This window comes from Typopeltis vanoorti, chromosome 17, assembly GCF_054136105.1.
Source record: "Typopeltis vanoorti isolate ZY-2024b chromosome 17, IOZ_Tvanoo_1.0, whole genome shotgun sequence".
Taxonomy (NCBI): Eukaryota; Metazoa; Arthropoda; class Arachnida; order Uropygi; family Thelyphonidae; genus Typopeltis; species Typopeltis vanoorti.
In genome coordinates this window covers 70255814-70276563 of record NC_143565.1, presented here as the reverse complement: position 1 = coordinate 70276563, position 20750 = coordinate 70255814, and the positions used below count along the sequence as shown (strand labels likewise).

The following is a 20750-nucleotide window of genomic DNA, read 5'->3' as shown; positions in this document are numbered from 1 at the left end:
TCCTTCACTACTTTCTCCAAGATCTTAACAACTGCTGATGACACACAAACTGGCCTATAATTAGACACTTCCAGTCTGCTACTGCCCTTATGCAATGGCACTATCTTGCCTTCCTTCCATTCCATGGGCACCTCTCCTGCAGCCAGACTTTCATTTGAAAGCCAGGTCAAAGGAGCTGTCAGTTCCTTAGCACATTCTCTCAAAACTCATGGTGAAATACCATCCAGTCCCATAGCTTTACTAACATCCAGAGTACTCAGTATTTGGAACACATTCTCCTCCTGCACCTCTAAACCTCGAACTTGCCCTGTCCCTCTTAAAATTGACTCTTCCAGGATGAAATACTCCAATAAAGTGTTCATTGAACAATTCCACTATGTCCTCTGCATCAGTCACTCTATTCCCATTTTTATCCCACAATATCATTCTTCCACAGTCATTTCTCTTCCTATAGGCCACATAGCTAAAAAAGAATCTGTTTCAAAGAATATCTGTTTCAAAAATGGAGCATTTTTCAATTTAGTAATGAAGTATTTTGAATTCTTTATGTAAATATCAGAGTTTCGAATATGTTCCTTTAGGGCAAGTTATTTAGACAATAGGTAGGTTGGAGAATTTCTTCCATCTACTATGGGGCATAGAGAGAGACTTCACTTTTGTAAACTTTAGGAGAATCATATAATCTCGGTGTCACTGTGTGCAATGACTTCAATCTCCATTGTGGATCATGGACCAACTATTCATATTATGTAATAAATTATTAGTGGTCTCGTGGTTTTTCCATGTAGGTCTGAGTTTAATATCCGATAAGTTGATGTATCTGAGAGTCTCTGTGATCTTAGCTGTGTAGTCTTTGGTGTTGAGGATAACCATCGAGTTTTCTTTGCCTTTAAAATGATGATTTGTTTGTCTTTCTTCAAGTTGGAGAGCGCTCTCTTTTCTGAAGGTGTTATATTTTGGTTTGGTGGTCTTGACGACGAGGATAACAGCACTCTTTAATCTAAGATCATTGGCTGTTGTTTCAGACAAAGACGAGAATGCTGTCTCTATGTTGGAAATAATGTCGATCTTTGGAATATGTTGAAAATTTATTTATCACTAGGTTAGACTATAATATAATAGATTTAGTTTAATCCTTTATCCCAGTGAGAGCAAACAAAGTTTGCGCCTGAAAATATCTTCAGGACTAAATATAGTGTTGTACTATCTTATCCAGTAAGTAGTGCAACACCTTACTTTGGAATATGGTTAGATGTGAGAACAAAATTGAATCCTTTTTTTAGTATGCTGACTTCTGGTTGTGTTAAGGAATGGTCAGAGAGGTTAAAGATTACTTTGTCCTCAGGCAGGCTGGGTTCAGACTTATGACTTCTTTCATATAACATATTAAATTTCTTAATTTGACTTTTTTTTCTCATAAGAAAAGCCTTGTTGAAACTATTATGCATCATGTTATCAAGAAGTGTCCATAAGTCAGTTTCTATGTTGTTCGAAATGTCTTCATAAAGTCGGAAGCATGTTAGATCTATTTTGCTAAGTTATCATCTGATATTTTGTATCCTTTCATGTAATAGCACCAGGGACATTTTGAAATATATTCGTTTAGCCTTTCTTGAGTGGAATTTTTCTTTTATGACTAGAAATTTAGGAACAATGTTGAAGTTCCTGCATCTTTTTAAGAACTTCAGATGGTTTAAGAGTCTAGCTTTTTTACATTTGAGTTTCTCAAAACAACGTACCTTGTGTTCTATTGTCCCATTGAGTCTGTTCATTGTGAGTATATTTTTTTGGCCACTAAATTAATTGTAACATTTTAATATTAATTTTCATATTCTAAAATTAATTAAGTTATTTGCCAAAAAAATATACTCACAATAAAGAGTAGCTGTAGTATTTAACACTACATATGAGAATAATCTTCTTGAATGGCAAGCAGTATCAAATAGAGTGATGCAGACAAATATCAGAATGGAGAACTGCACAATGAGACTTATTGTGTATTTTCCCACAGAAGGGTCTATTAAGGACAAAATTGAGAAATTTTTTGAGGCATTAGAGAAGGCAGCAGACAAGATGAAAAAAAGGAAATGCTGGTACTTGTTGGAGATCTAAACAGCAGAGTAGGAAATACTTGCCAGACACATAAAAGTATTTTGTGAAAATGTGGAGCAAAGAGCAAAGATAGTGATAACAATGGCAAGTGCCTGCCAGATTTCTGTTCAGAATTGGACTAGTTACAAGAAATAAGAAACTCTCATTGGCTTATGTTATTGTTGATAGTGATGTTTAATCACTGGTTCAGAAGAACACAAATGTATACAGAAGATCTGAAATTGTAAGTGATCACTATTTAGTGTTGAGCAGGATAAAATTGAATTTAATATTGAAAAGAAGAGTGTGTAAGAAAGTTTTAAAATGAGTCAAAGTTGAGCAGCTTTCAGATGTGAACTATAGACTCAAATACCTCAAATACACAAACATTATTCAAGAAAAAATGAAATAAATTGAAAACAATAACCCAAACTTGGAGATTCAGTGGCAAACCCTAAAGAAAACATTGATTGAGAGGCATGTGGTGAGGTTCTCTGCAAAGACAGTAAAATCAGAACTCCATGATAGACTCAGGAAGTTAAAAGGGCAGTCAAGGAAAAGAAGAAAGTATATTTAGAGTTCCTGGCAAGTAAGCTAGCATGTGATCTTAGAGAATACACAGAAAAATGTAAGAAAGTGAAGCACTGTGTAAAACTACCTAAACAAAAGTCAGCAGGTCATTCTTGGGTTAAGAACACAGAAAATGAATATCTGGAAGGTGTAAAATATTCTTGAGGCTATTGGAAAGAATACTGTAAAAGGAATCATATATGGTTAAGATGACATAAAAAATGAAATAAAATAAGTTCACATATCTGAAGTAATTACTTTGAAAAAATGCTAAATGAAAGAAGAAGCAGCACTCAAAGTAGAAAACACTCAAAAGGAATACACATCTAAACCTGAAATTTGGAAAGACTGCTGGAGTAGATGATATTCAACCAAAAATGCTCAAGTATGAAGATAGAAAAGATTTACAGTGGCTGTACTTCGTAATTCAGAAAGCCTGATTGAATTCTGGATGATTGGCTCTTATAGTAGAGCTGTTATTGTATGGATGAGTTGAGTAGAGCTGTTATAGTACCCATTTGTAAAAATGGAAATAAAGCTGAATGTGAGAATTACGGAGGCATTTTCCTAGCAAGTGTTCCTGGTAAGATTTATATAAGTATATTTGAAAAATGGCTAAGAAAAATTGTGGAAGGGAAGTTTGGAGAAGAACAAGCTGGATTCAGGTCAAAATAGATGGTATCGCGATCAAATTTTCATTTTAAGACAAATAGTCAGAAATCATCGGAATATAACATGGATCTGTATTTAAGTTTTGTAGATCTGGAAAATGCATATGACAAGGTGCCAAGAGAAAAGCTGTTCAAAATGTTATCATTATATAGTGCAAATGGGACATTATCTCGAGAAATACTTAGTCTATATTTGAGTCTAAAAACAACTTTCACAGCTTATACATGTAACAAAAATACATAGAATTTTATTCAAAAACTGCAATATATTTTATCCAACATTATATGGATATCATCAGAGGGATAGACTGTCAAGTACATTCAAAACATAAATCATAATAATGAGTCATAAAGCATGTGTTTACCAGCTCCTGTCTTGGTTGCATCTGGAGTATGATACACTATTAGAGTTCAAAGGAACAATTGTAAAAGATACATCGATAAAAAGGATTTAAAATAATAAAATAATTGCTAAAAAAAACCAGATTATGAACAATTAATAATGATCACTTTCCAAAACTTAGAGATTGGCATTTCAGTCTGAGTGGCTGAGGTTGGCAATTTCATAGTGTTTTACATGTTTCGAGGAAAAGATGCTCAGATTTCACCTGATGCGATGTCTTCACAACTTGTGCAATGTGACCCCTGAATTTCAGGTCCTTGTCCACCACAACTCTCATCTCCTCTATCTCCTTCAAAGTTTCCCTCCCTACCAAGTGTATACTTTGCATTCCATTGTTGCTTACCAAATTTCAAAACAAATTAAATTACACTTTTGTAACATTGAATTGATAGGTCCACTTACTTGCCCATTCATGCAATCTATTCAAGTCTTCCTGCAAGGCCGTAACATCTGCTTGACTCTGCATTGCTCTTCCAATTTTGCATCATCTGGAAACAGCTGCATATTACTAGTTAAACCCATCCCAATATCGTTAATATACAAATTGAAGAACAATTGTTCCAAAAGTGATCCCTGTGGTACACAACTAGTGACCTTCTTACAGGATGCCACATCCCTATATACACATTTCTGATACCAATCTGACAGCCAGTCACTGATCCAACTCAGAAGTTTGTTATCCAATTACATCTGTTTCAATTTATTTATTAGTTTGTCATGTGGGACCTATCAACAGCTTTTTCAAAATAGAAGTACATCACTGTATATGCTTCTCCCTTGTCCAAGGCATTTGTCACCTTGCTATGGTACATAAGTAAGTTAGTAAAACATGATATCCCTCTAATAAACCCATGCAGATAACCACAGAGAATACCCATTTCTGTATCCTACTTCTCACCAACCTTTCAAGTATCTTCACCACAACTCCAGATATACAGATTTGCCTATAATTTGAAGCCACAGCCTTAATGATAAATAAGAGTGGAGATAATGTGCATCCTTGTCTTATCCCCGATTTTACATCAAACTCTTCCTGTATTTCCTTCAATTTGCAGTGAGAAAAAACTTAAATATAGACTATATATTGCTCTGTATAACATTCTATTCACCCAATATAATTGTAGCATTTTGAAAAGATTTTCTCTGGGCACCTTGTCATATACCTTTTCCAAATCAACAAAACTTAAGTATATATCCTTCTTTTCATGGTTACATGGTAATCAGAATTCCTCATAAAAATTATGGAAGCAACTACCATGTTAGAGTAAAACTTCAGTTTAATGTAAACGAAAATAATAATTTATTATTATTTTTAAAATTTATTAATCATTAATAATTAACATTAATAATTTATCAATTATTAATTTATTATTTAATAATTGACAGAGACCTACAAGTTGGTAAGGGGTTGTTATAAGATCAATGGTGGAGAAGTTCTACAGAGAATATTGGGAGATCAGGGGAGAACCAGAGGTCATCCCTGGAAACTGTATAAAGAGGGTGTGAGTAGGGGAGTGAGAGGCAGGTTTTTTTCATACAGAGTTGTGAATGATTGGAATGCCTTGCCAGAGAGTGTGGTGTCTGCAAGGAGTTTGAGTGTGTTTAAGACATGGTATGATGAGATGTGCGTGATAAAAGACCTCCCAGATGAGTCTTTGACTCCATGAGGTCTTGTTTAATAATAATAATAATTATTATTATTAGTTATGACATATGAAGTATGTTATGACATAATTAAGGGGATACAAATCTCTTGTTGTTCAACTGCCAGTAAGCAAAACTCTAAGATCGAGAACTACGAATCTATGAGTTTCACATATACCGAAAAACTATCGGCGAATCCAAGTATAAATGACCACTTGGTAGTACAACACCAAGGCAACTCGAAGCAATGGTGGAGCAAGCTCCCTCACTATCCTTGATATTTTCTCATAATGTAAAAACACAGCCCCCAGGGGATGTAATACTGTAATTACATTATGAGGAGAGGTCACTACCCAGACCGGTTTCAACCTTTTTTGAGGTCTCATCAGTGAGTAGATAGACCTGGAAGATAATAAGGTTTAAATGAAAAGAACTTACATACCTTTACTATGAGAATGCCATAAAGGTGTGTTTGTATATTATAACATAAATTGAAAGCCAAATGGCTATTTTTCTGGCATCCTACTCACTGATGAGACCTCAAAAAAAGTTGAAACCAGTCTGGGTAGTGACCTCTCCTCATAATGTAATTACAGTATTACATCCCCTAGGTGCTGTGTTTTTACATTATGAGAAAATATCAAGGACAGTGAGGGAGCTTGCCCCACCTTTGCTTCGAGTTGCCTTGGTGTTGTACTACCAAGTGGTCATTTATAACTTGGATTTGCCGATAGTTTTTCGGTATATATGAAACTCATAGATTCGTAGTTTTCGATCTTAGAGTTTTGCTTACTGGCAGTTGAACAACAAGGGATTTGTATCCCCTTAATTATTATTAAGGATGCCAGAAAAATAGCCGTTTGGCTTTCAATTTATGTTATGACATAGTTATCACATATGAAAATTAAAAAGATATAAACGTAAAAATTGCAAAATATTTAAAAATAACAGGTGTAATTAACTCTATATTTAAACCCTAGTTCAAAAACAAACCAGACTGAAAGTATACAATACATTAGCCCTACCAGTCATAATGTATGGAAGTGAAATCTGGATGATAAAATGAAAAGACAAACAAAGATTAATAACAGCAGAAATGAAGTTTATGAGAAAAATTGCAAAGTATACCCTATTTGCTCACAAAAGAAATGAAGAAATTATGAAAGAATTAAACCAAGAACCAGTAATAGAAAAAAATTAAAAAATATAAACATAAACGGATGGAACACTTTCAAAGAATGAAAACAGAAAGATTACCAAAACTTTTTTGGTAATCTTTCTGTTTTCATTCTTTGAAACAGGCTATATCTTTGAAAGCATGTCCTGTTCCGGCCTTAGAATGACTTCTAAGGCCGGAACAGGACATGCTAGGCCTAAATCCTTGATACACATGATGATGATGATGATGAAAATAACAATTGAAATAATTGCTTAGAGTTCTAAAGTCAGAGTTTGCTGGAAAACTTGAAGAACTAACAAGAGGTCACATCATGTTTTAAGATTTTGGTAATTTTTTTTGTGGTGCCTCAGATGTAGGGAACGGTGATGGATTTAGAGTAATCCTTGTTGTGAAGGGGCGAGGGTTGTGGTTTACTGGTTTTAATATTTTTTAGATTTTTTTGGGGGGATAGCTATAGGCTACCCCCCCCCCCCCAAAGTGATTTAGTTCAGCGGTTAGGGCATTGTCATTTGAACAGATTAGTTTAGCCCTGTTGTATAGTGTCTTAATAACTCTATATTGTTGTGAGCAGGGGTGATGGGATTGTTGGTGAATGTATCTGCCTGTATGGGTGGGTTTTCTATAAACAGAGAAAACCAAAGTTCCATCAGGTTGACGGGTGACTAGTGTGTGTCTAGGAAAGGGAGGCTGTTGTTTTCCTCTTTCTCCAGGGTGAACTTGATCCTGAGGTGTTGATTGTTTAAGTGTGTTAAGGAGAGGAGTGTGTCAGAGCCATGTGGCCAAATAGTGAACACATCATCGACATAGTGAAGCCATATGGTTGACTTTTGTGGGGCAGAGTTTAAGGCTTTCTCTTCAAAAGTCTCCATAAAGAAGTTGGCCAAGGGTGGGAAGAGTGGTGAACCCAGTGATGAACCCTGTCCCCTCTATTTGTTAAATAGAATTTTCCCTGCCAAACAAAATAGCCTGAGTTCATAGCCTCAGCCCTAAGAAACATGCCAAACCTCAACAAATTTGGTTGCATGAGACTGCCCCAAATTTGGGAGACATATATCATGAGACCTTCAGCCCAATAGCCAAGAATACCTACATAGCCTGCTAGGGAGCACCATCAGGACTTTTAAGAGAAATGTTAGCTTCTTGCTTCGTCCTCATTTACTGTATGTAGTACCTGCATGCACGTGTCTTTATTGTAAGTTCCTTTGAAAATGGCAATGTGACGTTGCCAAAATATTGGAAATATATATTAAAGTTTAATTTAATTTATATTATATTGTATGCTGTGAATTCTTTAAGTCAATTAATAATTAAGATAAACAGATCACGATTTTAGTTTATTTAAACCTGTGTTTCTTTAGTGATTGTGAGATAAAAAATTTTCTTTAAAAATTAATATAAACAGCTTTATATAACTTTATATAAATTTCAATTTCAGTAATTACCTTATGATTTTGTAACATTATAGTGAAATGCTTGGCTCGTTCCAAAATGGAATACTAGACATTTCTTTCAATAATATGAATTTTTTATGCAATACACGTATTGCAGTAGCCAACTCTGTACATAATTTGATGCGTTAAAATTATTTACTCAACATTCTTAAATATAAAGCATGAAACTATTCACAGTTGCTCTAATATAAAAGTTAAGCAAATTGTTTCAAGTTCATTATTTTTTCTATTTAATCGTGGAAGTTGTGAATGGAAGGGGTGAGCAAGAGTGTGATTAGTAGCTTTTTTTTTAAATTTTTTATGGTTGGACCATGGTGGTTGGACCATGGAATGCACTACCTGATAGAGTATTGAGAATACAAATAGTTAATGAATTTAACAAGTGGTATGATAGATTGTGTTGCCTAAAATGTATCTTTTAACTCCATGGAGATTCTGAATAGCAGTGAGTACAGAAATTAACTCTCATGATGAAATTATCATGAAATTAATTAGTAGTATTTAGTGAAATAAAAAGAAAAATGTATGGCTTTGAAATAATTTTTCTTAGCAGTCATTGATCATATAGTGCAACATTTTCATGACTTATGCTAAACAGTGGGTTGAAGACTACTTAAAATTTCTAAGTTTCTATGTTTTTTTTTAAAGTGTATTTAGTTTTCAAGTGAAGTAGTTTACAACATGGAGTTAAATGCATACACACAAATCTCATAAAACACTTTATTTAGCTGACGAGTTACATTAGAAGTGATTTTAGTATACCTCCTCACAGGTGGTATGATCACGTTTCAGTGGCTTCCTGGTTTCTCTCACCTCTCCTGTCCGGATTAGTATCGGCTGCCTTGTTCATTGGAATTCGCAGATTTATTCTCAGAAAGGCAAGTTTAATTTTATTATATTAAGTTAATTAAAATAATGTTAAGTATAAAATTATACTCATGTGATTTATTTCTTCCAAATTCTTGTTATGAATCTAATTTAATAACATCCTGTTTATCATAATCTAGCTTTTTTCAAAGTCTAACTTGTGCACAAAGTTGAGATGTTTTGTTATTTTGTATTATTCTAATTATAATTTCCAGGGTGCTCCAGGAAAAATCTGTCAAACTTCAGAAGTTGATTTCCTGAGTAATTTTAAGAAAAAAAAGTTTATATGAACATGAGTTCGATTTCCAACCAGTCTTTGGCCCTTTGGAATTATGGCCAAAGAATTAAAGCTATGATACCAGTGTATTATATCTGTGAATTGCATGTGTTCTTCTGACCAGTTTGTTATTCATGATGGAAAACCGAAGTTTTCTATCATGGAAAAACACTGTATCCTTCATACGAGACTGGTTAACTCCTTAAGATTAAAAAAAAAAAAAAAATGATAAAGGTTTGTAGCATTGAAAGTTGGTTCTTTACAGTCATAGGGCATCATCGATTCTGACTGAGCTATAGAGGCTACCGAAGATATGGCAATTGCAAGAAAAACTTCTTTATTTTCTTCTTCTTATGGCTCTACAGCATAAATCAAACCTTGGCCTCCTGGATTTGTTGCCTCTGGCCCTGTCTGTCCAAAATTTTATTTCTCCAGTTTGGACATTGTAATATGATGCTGCTGTCTTGACTAAATGTGTCATCTTGTTCTAGGTTTTCCTTTTGATCTTTTACCAAGAATTTTACTATTTCTTGTCTTCTTAAGAATATGTCATTTTCCTGTCCATTGCAGCCGTTTGAAATTGATTATACTAAAATATAGGTTCTGTATAAAGTTGATATAAACTCATGGTTGTATCTAATCTTCCAGAGACTAATATCATCCAATGGGTCACATATTTTTCTAAGGATTTTTCCTTTCAAAAGCCGAAATCAAATTTTCCACACTTGTAAATATCCAGGTTTCACATCCATAGTTAACAACTGGATGAATTTTCTATTTATATATTTTTATGTTTGTCTTTCAGTGAATATCTTCTGAACTGAATATACATGAGAGAGAATATAGAAAGACTGATTTCCTCTCTTTATTTTATTTTGAACTTTCACCATCTCATTTTATAATAATAATAATAATAATAATAATAATTATTATTATTGTTATTTTATTATTCTAATTATAATACCAATTATTACTATTATTATTACTATTATTACGGGCAACTCCAGGGAGTCATTAGACTCATCGAGGGAGGCCCCAAATCATATTCATCACAACTATTTGACATTCATACAGTATCTATCATACCTCGCCTTAAACTCATTCACTGTCACAGCATCCACCACAGACTCAGGGAGCGCATTCCACTCATTCACTACTCTAAAAGTAAAGAACCCAGCTCTAACACCTTTACTAACCACACTTTTGCCCAGTTTCCATGGATGTCCCCTAGTCCTCCCACAACCAGCCCTGTTCTCAAAAATATCTTCTGAATTAATTTTATAGAAACCCTTCAGTAATTTGAATGTCTCAATCATATCTCCCCTCCTCCGCCTATCAACCAATTTTTGCAACCCACAAATCCTCAACCTGTTCTCATACGGTTCATTCCACAGACCTGCTATCATCTTGGTCATTCGCCTCTGGATCCTCTCCACCTCCTCCCCATCAAGAAGAAACCTAGGTGACCAAATCTGAGCACAGTAGTCTAGATGGGGTCTTATCAAGGCTCGATACAGAGGAACAATAACCTGCTTGTCTCTGCTTGTCAACGTATTCTTCAGCAACCAAGTGATTTGATGAGCTGTTTTGGTCACTTTTGCAATGTGTCCCCTAAATTTCAATTCCTTATCTACCAACACTCCTAAATCTCGTGCCTCATCAATTTCCTGGAGCACGGTTCCACCAATGCAGTAAACTGCCGCCAATCTTTTCACCCCAAAATGCATAACCTTACATTTTGCCACATTAAACTGACATCCATTCTCCTTAGCCCAGACCTCCAATCTATCCAAATCATCCTGCAAAATTTTGACGTCATCTGCATTCACTATTGCCCTACCCAACTTCGCATCATCCGCAAACAAATGAACTGTTCCTCTCAGATCATTTCCTATGTCATTTATGAACAAATTAAACAGCAGTGGTCCAAGAACAGATCCTTGTGGCACACACTAGTCACAGGCCGTCTTGTGGACTCTACTCCCGAGTAAACCACTCTTTGATATCTCTCCGTCAACCACCCTCCTATCCATCTCACCAACCCTATATCCATTCCCATATGCTGCAATTTACTGATTAGAATTCCATGTGGAATCCTGTCAAAGGCCTTGGCAAGGTCCAGTAGAATCACCGTAAACCCATTACCCTTATCCAGTTCAGCCGTCACTGTGTTATAATACGTGAGCAAGTTACTGAGGCATGACCTACCCTTCACAAAACCATGCTGTCCCCGATACAGTATCCCATTTTCTTCTATCCAATCTTGTATTTTCCTCTTGACTATTTTCTCTAAGATTATCATCATCATCTCATTATTAACACCAGACCTCCATAGAGTTAAAAGATTCATTGCAGGAGGCAAACACTGTTACACATTAAGCCCATCAAACCGTGCTGTACAGTATCTGTAGCTCATTCAGTATAGACGAAGTCCTTTGGTCGGAAAGACCTGGGTTTGATTCTCGTCCATGATGTGAGGAACTTTTATGTGGTCTCTTTCGATTAAAGGTGAATTAGCCGGTCTTATACGGAGGTAGAGGGTTAATCCTCCTGGAAACTTTGTTTTTTCGTCCCTCAGAACAGGCAAACCAACCCCGTGAACACACGTTGCTACAGTCAAAAAATATATACCTAATCCCTCATTAGGAGGGCTCAACCAGTCCGTAAGAGGCAGTGGAGGAACAGGGAAACCCCACACGAATAAAAAAAAACGTGCTTTAAACTCATTCAATGTATCTACATTCACCACAGTGTCAGGCAATGCATTTCACTCACCAATCACTCTCTCTCTCTATAAAAATAACCTAGTCCTTATGCCCCTGCTCCATCTTTCTCCCATTCTATGAAAAATTTCTTCCACATTAACCTGGTAACAAACCTTTACCAAATTAAGTGTCTCAATCATATTCCCTCTCTTCCTCCTATTCACAATGCTTTTCAAACTTCATTCCCTCAATCTGTTCTCATATCCCACATCCCAAAGACCAGTTGTGACCTTGGTCAGTCCTCTCTGGATCCTTTCCAATATATCCTCATCACCATGAAAACCTGGGGACCAAATTTGTCCATAATAATCTATACAAGACGTGATCAAGGTGTTATACAAAGGAACCAGAACCTCTATTTCTACAACTTAAGGTCCACTGCATCATTGCCATAATCTGATTCAATATCTTCACATCTTTTGCAATGTGACTTTTGAACTTCAGATTCTTGTCCATCACCACTCCAATGTCTTATCATCTCAACTTCCTCCAAAATTTTCCCACATCTCATTGTTGCCTACCAAATTTCATACCCTTATACTCTCCATCACTGAATTAACAGTTAGATACTGTTACCCACTCGTGCAGTCTATTCAAGTTGTCCTGTAAGGCCACAACAACTGCTTGATTCTTTAGTCCTGTCCCTAGTTCACCAAACAGTTATATATCACCAGTTAAACCTATCCCGATATCATTAATATACAAATTAAATAAGAATGGTCTCAAAACAGACCCCTGTGGTACACTACTAGTAACTTTCCTCTTTTGAAATAGTACACTCCCCCTCCCTCAACTTGCTGATACCCGTCAGATAGCCAGTCACCTATCAAATCCCATCTGCTTCAGTTTTGTAACCAAATTGTGGTGCAGCAAGCTATCAAAAGTGTTTGCAAAATCGAAGTATACTATTGTATCTGCATCTGTATCTGCATCCCTTATCGAATACATTCATCACCTTGTTATAGTACATAAGCAAATTGGTAAAACACAACCTTCCTTTAACAAACCTATGCTGACAAGCAAAGAATACCAGTTATCAACCCATTTTTTTTGTATCCCATCTCACACCAACTTCTCCAATGCCTTAACTACAACTCCAGATATATACATATAAGCCTATAATTTGTTAACTTAGCTTTATCATCATCTTTGTAAAGTAGAACAATTTTGTCCTCTTTCCACTCCCTTGGGATTTATGTTGTTTTAAGACTCTTGTTAAACAGGTGAGCCAAAGCTGACGCTAACTCCTTGGAACATTTCCTTAACACATGTGGTGATATGACAAGAGGTGTCGCAAGAAGTATTATTATTATTTTTATTATTATTATTATTATTATTATTATTCAGGTCTCCATGGAGTCAAAAGACTCATTGAGGGAGGTCCTTCCTAAGACATAAAGTCTGTCAAGACTCATCGAGGGAAGGTCCCCCCTAAGAAATACAAAGTCTATCATACCACTCCTTAAACTCATTGACCATTCTCACTCTCACCACTCCATTAGGCAATGCATTCCATGGTTCAACCACCCTCCATGCAAAGAAACCACTCCTCACCCTCTTGCTAACAGATTCCTTTTGTAACTTCCAGGGATGGCCTCTTGTCATCACTCCTTCCGGCTGTTCAACCTTCAACCAAGCGAAAGAACTCCCCAGTGTCAACCCTATAACCACCTCTCAACAGTTTAAAAGTCTCAATCATATCACCTCTCCTTCTTCTATCCACCAAACTCTGCAGTCCACATTCCCTCAGCCGATCCTCATAACTATCATTGTACAGTCCTGAAACCATTTTTGTTAAGCGCCTTTGTGCCCTTTCCACAGTTAATTTATCCCCTTCAAATCCTGGGGACCAAATCTGAGAACAACAGTCTAAGTGTGGTCTGATCAGGATCTTATACACGGAATGATAACTGTTTTATGTCTGCAGGTCAGTATCCTTCTCATTATTGCAGCAATCCTCTGTGTTACCTTCACCACCTTTGCAATATGTCCCCTAACTTTCAGGTTTCTATCAATCATCAACCCCGGATCTCTTGTCTCCCCTACTTCCTCCAGTATAACTCCTCCCATAGAGTATGCAGTGTCCCACCGATGTTTCCCAAACCTCAAGACCTTACATTTTGCTGCATTAAACCGACACCCCCATTCGTTTACCCATATATCTAGCTTATTCAAATCCTCTTGCAGGGCTGCCACATCTGCACTATTACTAATAATCCTTTCCAGCTTTGCATCATCCACAAACAACTGAATTTTCTCTTGCAATCCACTGACAATGTCATTGATATAAAGATTAAACAATATAGGTCCCAGTACTAAGCCCTGTGGGACCCCACTTGTAACCCTCTGCTTCCTTGAAATTGCCCCACCATACACAACTCTCTGATACCTATAGGAAAGCCAATCCTGAATCCAGTTGACCAACCTGACATCCAAACCCATTTGCTGCAATGTAAATATCAGCTTATCATGTGGCACCCTGTCAAATTCCTTCTCAAAGTCTAAGAAAATCACAGTATATGCATTTCCCTCATCTACTGCTCTTGTAACTTTATTATAAAAGTTTAGCATATTACTAAAACAAGAGTGCCCCCTTCACAAATCCATGTTGACTCTCACTCATAACATTACCCTCATCTGCTCTATGTTGTATATGGTTCCTAACTAATTTCTCCAAGATCTTAACAACTACTGATGACACACAAACTGGCCTATAATTAGACACTTCCAGTCTGCTACTGCCCTTATGCAATGGCACTATTTTACCTTCCTTCCATTCCATGGGCACCTTTCCCGCAGCCAGACTTTCATTGAAAAGCCTGGTCAAAGGCACTGTCAGTTCCCTAGCACATTCTCTCAAAACTCGTAGTGAAATACCATCGAGTCCCACAGCTTTACTGACATCCAGAACACTCAGTATCTGAAACATACTCTCCTCCTGTACCTCTAAACCTCGAACTTGCTCTATCCCTCTAGCATTAAAACCGACTCCTCTAGGATGAAATACTCTAATAAAGTGTTGATCTCCTCTGCATCAGTCACTCTGTTTCCATTTTTATCCCACAATATCACTCTTCCACAGTCATTTCTCCTCCTACTGGCCACATATATAAAAAATTCCCTAGGATTTTCTTTGGATCTTAGGGCCAATCTCCTCTCATATTCCAGTTTCGTCTTCCTTATTATACTAGTCACTCTTCTGGCCTGTGTCTTATACTCTTCATGCATCTTCTCTTCACCTATCTCCTTATATCTCTTCCATAGCCTCTTTTTCGCATGCACTTCTTGTTTAATGTTGTTTGTCATCCACTTTACTCCAAATTGTGTCCTCTTGTTCTCTCATGGTATACAACTTACCATTGCTGCTAACAAATATTCTTTCATAATTTCCCATGCACTAATGATATCCCGGCCTTCCAATTCCTCCCTCCATGAAACTTCCCCAAGTTGACGTCTTAGACTATTATAATCATCTGTCTTATAATTCCACATACGTTCCCTTCTCTTTGATACTCCTGCATGTCTATTCATTTTCCAAGTCAAAACCAGATGGTCACTCTCTCCAACTGGTGAGAGAGATGTCATCTCAGTTATTATCAACTCTTCTGATGCTATAATCAAATTCAAAACTCTTGAACCTCTTGTTCCCTCTATTACATGCTGCCTAAGACATTTGTCCCTCAAGAATTCTAGAAATTCCATTCCCTTATTGCTACATGCATCTTCCTCTCCCCTGTTTATACTAATGTAGTTAAAATCTCCCATAACAATCATTCTTCTTGCATTTGCCAAACTCAACTGTCTAAACATTTCCTGGTCCTCACCCTTTGTGCTCCTGGGGTATGTAGCAACAGCCCACTAAATATCCTGTCTTGCCTACCTCTACCTCACACCATATGCTCTCAAAATCATTAGTGCCACTGCCTTCCAAAGTCTCCACTTTTAGAGGACATAGGTTGTCACTTATCATAAGCAGTACTCCACCACCATGCTTTCCCTTCCTATCCTGCCAAAAAATGCTGTACCCAGCGACTTCTATTCCTGTCATTATATCCTCTTCTGTCAACCATGTCTCAGTGATCCCAATAATTTTTGGCCAGGCTGATGCTATCTGTGCCACCAATTCCTCTCCTTTATTCAAGATACTCCTGGCATTAGTATAAAGCATATAAATGCTGTTGTTTCTATGCCCAGCATTATCCCCTCGAGACTCCACTGGGCTGAGTGATAGCTGATGTCGTTTCCCCCCTTCTCCCAAGTACCCATTCCCATAATAGGCCACCCCTGCTACCATCCTCCTTGGAACACACTGATTTTTTTCAGGACAGCAATCTCTCCAGATGCCTACGTCCTTACTCATTTAAATGTGAACGGTCTCTCACTTACAATTCCTCTCTGTCCTCAAACGCACTCCAAGCATCTACATATTACATCTACTACAAGCAGGTACGAATGATTTGAAAGGAGATAAAATGGAAATGATAGAAGACCTGAATGAATTGTTTGAGGTAGCAAAAGAAAAGAGTGAGAGAGTTAGAATGATTAGTCTTTTGCCACGGTATGACAGTGAAATGTTTAAAAGGAGGGCCATAATTGCGAATGACTTTATGCGTGGGTTATGTATGACGAGTGGTGTGGAATTTGTGGATGTGTGGAGTGAGTTTGATGGGCGAAAGGATCTATATAAGATGGATGGCTTGCATTTGAATGGTTACGGTGTAAGAAGACTTGAGAAAGTGTTGCTGAATGTAGTGGATGTGCAAATTCAGGGAAACTAGATTTGTTAAGGGGGGGGAGTAGATATACAGTCCTTATGGAGGCAGTTGAATGTAAGAATGAATGTAATATGCCAGAGCAAATAAGGACAACAAATCTGAGTGGGATAGTTAATATAAGGCATCAAGGTAGGGTTGGGGCTAATGGGGGTCTTATATTCATGTACACTAATACTAGGAGTATTAGGAACAAGAAGGAAGAGTTTTTGCCCATGGTTGGCACTTCCAGACCACAGGTTATAGGTATTAGTGAAACATGGCTGACTGTAGATGATATAACTAGTGGGATTGAATGTGATGGGTATAGTGTGTTCAGGAATGACAGAGAGAATAAAATGGGGGGAGGAGTATTGTTGATGATAGCTGATGAGCTCCAGCCAAGGAGAATAGAAGTTGAATTGCAGGATAGAGAAAAGAGCACATTTGAGGCCATTTGGTGTGAGATTGTGGCTAGCAGAACTAAATATACAATTGGGTGCTGCTATAGACCAGGTGATGGAAAAGATGGTGGTGACAGTATGCACAAGCAAATAGAAGAAATGGGTGGAAGGAGGGTGGTGTTATTATGGGAGATTTCAACTATGGTCGCATTGATTGGAGTGAGGAGAGGACACACGGAAGGAAGGAACTGGATTTTATGCGGTTATTAAGGGATAACTATCTGCGACAGCATGTAATGGAAAATACTAGGGGTCAGAGAGTGCTTGACCTAGTAATTACATCTGAGGATTTGGCTGTAACAAATATGACCGCATTGCCACCAATCGGTGAGAGTGATCATAGGGTCTTAACTTGGGAGGTGGCTAAAGGTGTAGAATTTTCAATTAAGACAGGGTACATGTGGAATTATCGGGCTGGAAAGTATGACAAGCTTAGGAGTTTGATTGGTTCAGTGCCATGGCATGTACAACTGTGAGGACTAGAAGTTGATAGTGCATGGGAGGTAGTTAAGAAGTGCTTGCATGAAGCAATGGCTGACTGTATACCTAGAGTCCGAATGATAAATCAAGTAGGGGTTAAATGGATGAATAACACCATTAAGCTTGAGCTGCAAAAAAAGAAACAACTATGGAGGGAATTTAAGGAGAAGGGTGACCGGCAGGCACATGAACGGTATAAAGCGCAGGCCAGAAGGGTGACGAGTGTGGTAAGAAAAGCAAAAAAGGATTACGAAAGAACATTGACCATGCAGGCTAAAGAGAATCCTAAACAGTTTTTTAGATATGTAGCAAGTAAAAGGAAAAATGTACATGGCAGATTGATTTTAAAGAATTCCGATGGTAGGGAGGTAACTGAATCAGTTGAGATAGTTGAGTTACTGAGTGAGCACCTTGCAAGAGTATATCATCCAGGTGGTGACATTGCAGAAACGAATAAACCAGTAGATTATACGGGAATTGTGGTTAATGAAGTGGAGGTGAGTAGTCTATTGCATAACCTCAATGTCAATACATCTGTGGGATTGGATGGTATTGTACGAGAAGCAGCTAAAGAATTGTCATTACCCTTGACCATTTTGTTTAATTTGAGTCTCGGGTCTGGGTTAGTCCCGAGCGGGTGGAAAGAGGGGAAAATAGTTCCACTGCATAAAGGTGGTTCCAAGACTGCTGTTATAAATTACAGACCGATTAGCATATCAGGAATCATTGTCAAGGTCTTAGAGAAATTAGTCAAGAAAAGAATACAGGATTGGATAAATGAAAATGGGATATTGTATGGGGGACAACATGGTTTTGTGAAGGGTAGATCATGCCTCAGTAACTTGCTCACGTTTTATAACACAGTGACAGCTGAACTGGATAGGGGTAATGGGTTTACAGTGATACTACTGGACCTTGCCAAGGCCTTTGATAGGATACCACATGGAACCCTAATCAGTAAACTGGAGCAGATGGGTATAGATATAGGGTTGGTAAGATGGATAGGAGGGTGGTTGAAGGAGAGATATCAAAGAGTGGTTTATTCAGGAGTGGAGTCTAAAAGAGGTCTTGTGACTAGTGGAGTGCCATAGGGCTCTGTTCTTGGACCACTGCTTTTCAATTTGTTCATCAATGATATTGGAAAGGATCTGAGAGGAAGTGTTCACTTGTTTGCTGATGATGCAAAGTTGGGTAGAGCAATTGTGAGTGCACAGGATGTCAAAATTTTACAGGATGATTTGGATAATTTGGAGGACTGGGCTAGGAAAAATGGATGTCAATTTAATGTGGCAAAGTGTAAGGTTATGCACTTTGAGGTGAAAAGAATAGCAGCAGTATATCGCATTGGTGGAACCATACTCCAGGAGATTGATGAGGCCAGGGATTTGGGAGTGTTGGTGGATAGGGAGTTGAAGTTTAGGGGATACATTGCAAAAGTAACTAAAACAGCTCACCAAATAACTTGGCTTCTGAAAAATACTTTAACATGCAGAGACGAACAAGTTGTTGTTCCTCTGTATCGAGCCTTGATAAGACCCCATCTGGACTTCTGTGCCCAGTTATGGGCACCAGGGTTTCTTTGTGATGGGGAGGAAGTGGAGAGGGTCCAGAAATGAGTGATCAAGATGATAGCAGGTCTGTGGAATGAACCGTATGAGAATAGGTTGAAGATTTGTGGGTTGCAGAAATTGGACGATAGGCGAAGGAGGGGTGATATGATTGAGACATTCAAATTACTGAAGGGTTTTTATAAGACTGATCCAGAAGATATTTTTGAAAATATGATTGGTGGTGGGAGGACTAGGGGCCATGCATGGAAGCTGGGCAAGAGCGTGGTTGACAAGGGTGTTAGAGCTAGGTTCTTTACTTGGAGAGTGGTAAATGAGTGGAATAAGCTTCCAGAGTCTGTTGTGGGTGCTACGACCGTGAATGAGTTCAAGGCAAGGTATGATAGATACTGTGTGAATGTTGAATAGTTGTTCTTGACATGATGTTAGGGCCTCCCTCGATGAGTCTGTCGACTCCTTGGAGTTTCCAGGAACAACAATAATAATAATAATAATCATAATGATAATAATAATAATAATATTCCTGTCCTCTCTCATCACACATTCTAGCTATTATGTCATTCAGTATTACTGCTCTTCTGCTCAGCTTGTCATTATCTTACCTAAGCAACACACACACTATCTTTCCTCTCTGTGTCTTCTTTCGTACCTCCTCAAGCAAGAATCTCATATCTCTCGCTGCCCTATTTACACAACCACTCAAGTCATTTGTTCCCACCATCACAATCATCTCATCCCCCCTTTCACCTCTCTTAACTGCCAAAACCACACTTTCTGTCGTTCCTCCTGGCAAACACTCCTCACACATCCTATCTTGAACACCACGGATTATTGAGTCCCCATACATTATACCTCTTGCCATTTCCTCTCTCCTATTGTTTCCATTTTCTCCTTTTCTTTTATTCCCAGACCTCTCTCTCATTCCCTCTCTCCTACTGTTTCCATTTTATCCTCTTGTAGCACTCCAATACCGCTCTCTCATTCCATCTCTCCTACTGTTTCCATTCTCTCCTCTTCTAGCACTCTCATACCTCTCTCTCATTCCGTCTCTCCTATTGTTTTTATTCTCTCCTCTTCTAGCACTCCCATGCCTCTCTCTCATTCCGTCTCTCCTACTGTTTCTATTCTCTCCTCTTCTAGCACTGCCATACCTCTCTCTCATTCCATCTCTCCTACTGTTTCTATTCTCTCCTCTTCTAGCACTCCCATACCTCTCTCTCACACAAGTAGCAGTGTGTAAACAGCGCTCCTGTTTGATATAAGTTTTATAAAATAATTAATAGTATATAAGTGTGTGTGCATTAGTATGAGTTGCTATAAAAGTTATGCACTTGTAGTGTTATTAGTGTGTGGAATTTTTTTTTTACATTTATTTACAAATTCTTTGAAATTAGAGCTCAGTAGTAACTGGCGAAGGAAAGATAGTGACAGCTTTGTCCATTCAGGAATTCAATTTCGATTTGAGTTGTATCGTGAAATGCGAGGTGTGCTATATGTAGTCATTTGATTATATCGATAAATTGTGGATATTTAAGGCGGATGGAAGGAGGGTGTGTGCGAAGCGTGAG

General features: G+C 37.7%; 1 protein-coding gene across 1 annotated transcript in view; it reads left to right on the top strand.

The window, feature by feature from the left end:
* The window catches only part of LOC150097470 (sodium-dependent phosphate transporter 1-A-like), a 263701-nt gene that overhangs the window by 106452 nt on the left and 136499 nt on the right, over window positions 1-20750 (top strand). Inside the window, exon 4 of the mRNA XM_090406931.1 lies at window positions 8803-8888. Within this exon, the coding sequence (XP_090263057.1) occupies window positions 8803-8888 (86 nt within the window). The remainder of the gene's footprint in view (window positions 1-8802; window positions 8889-20750) is intronic.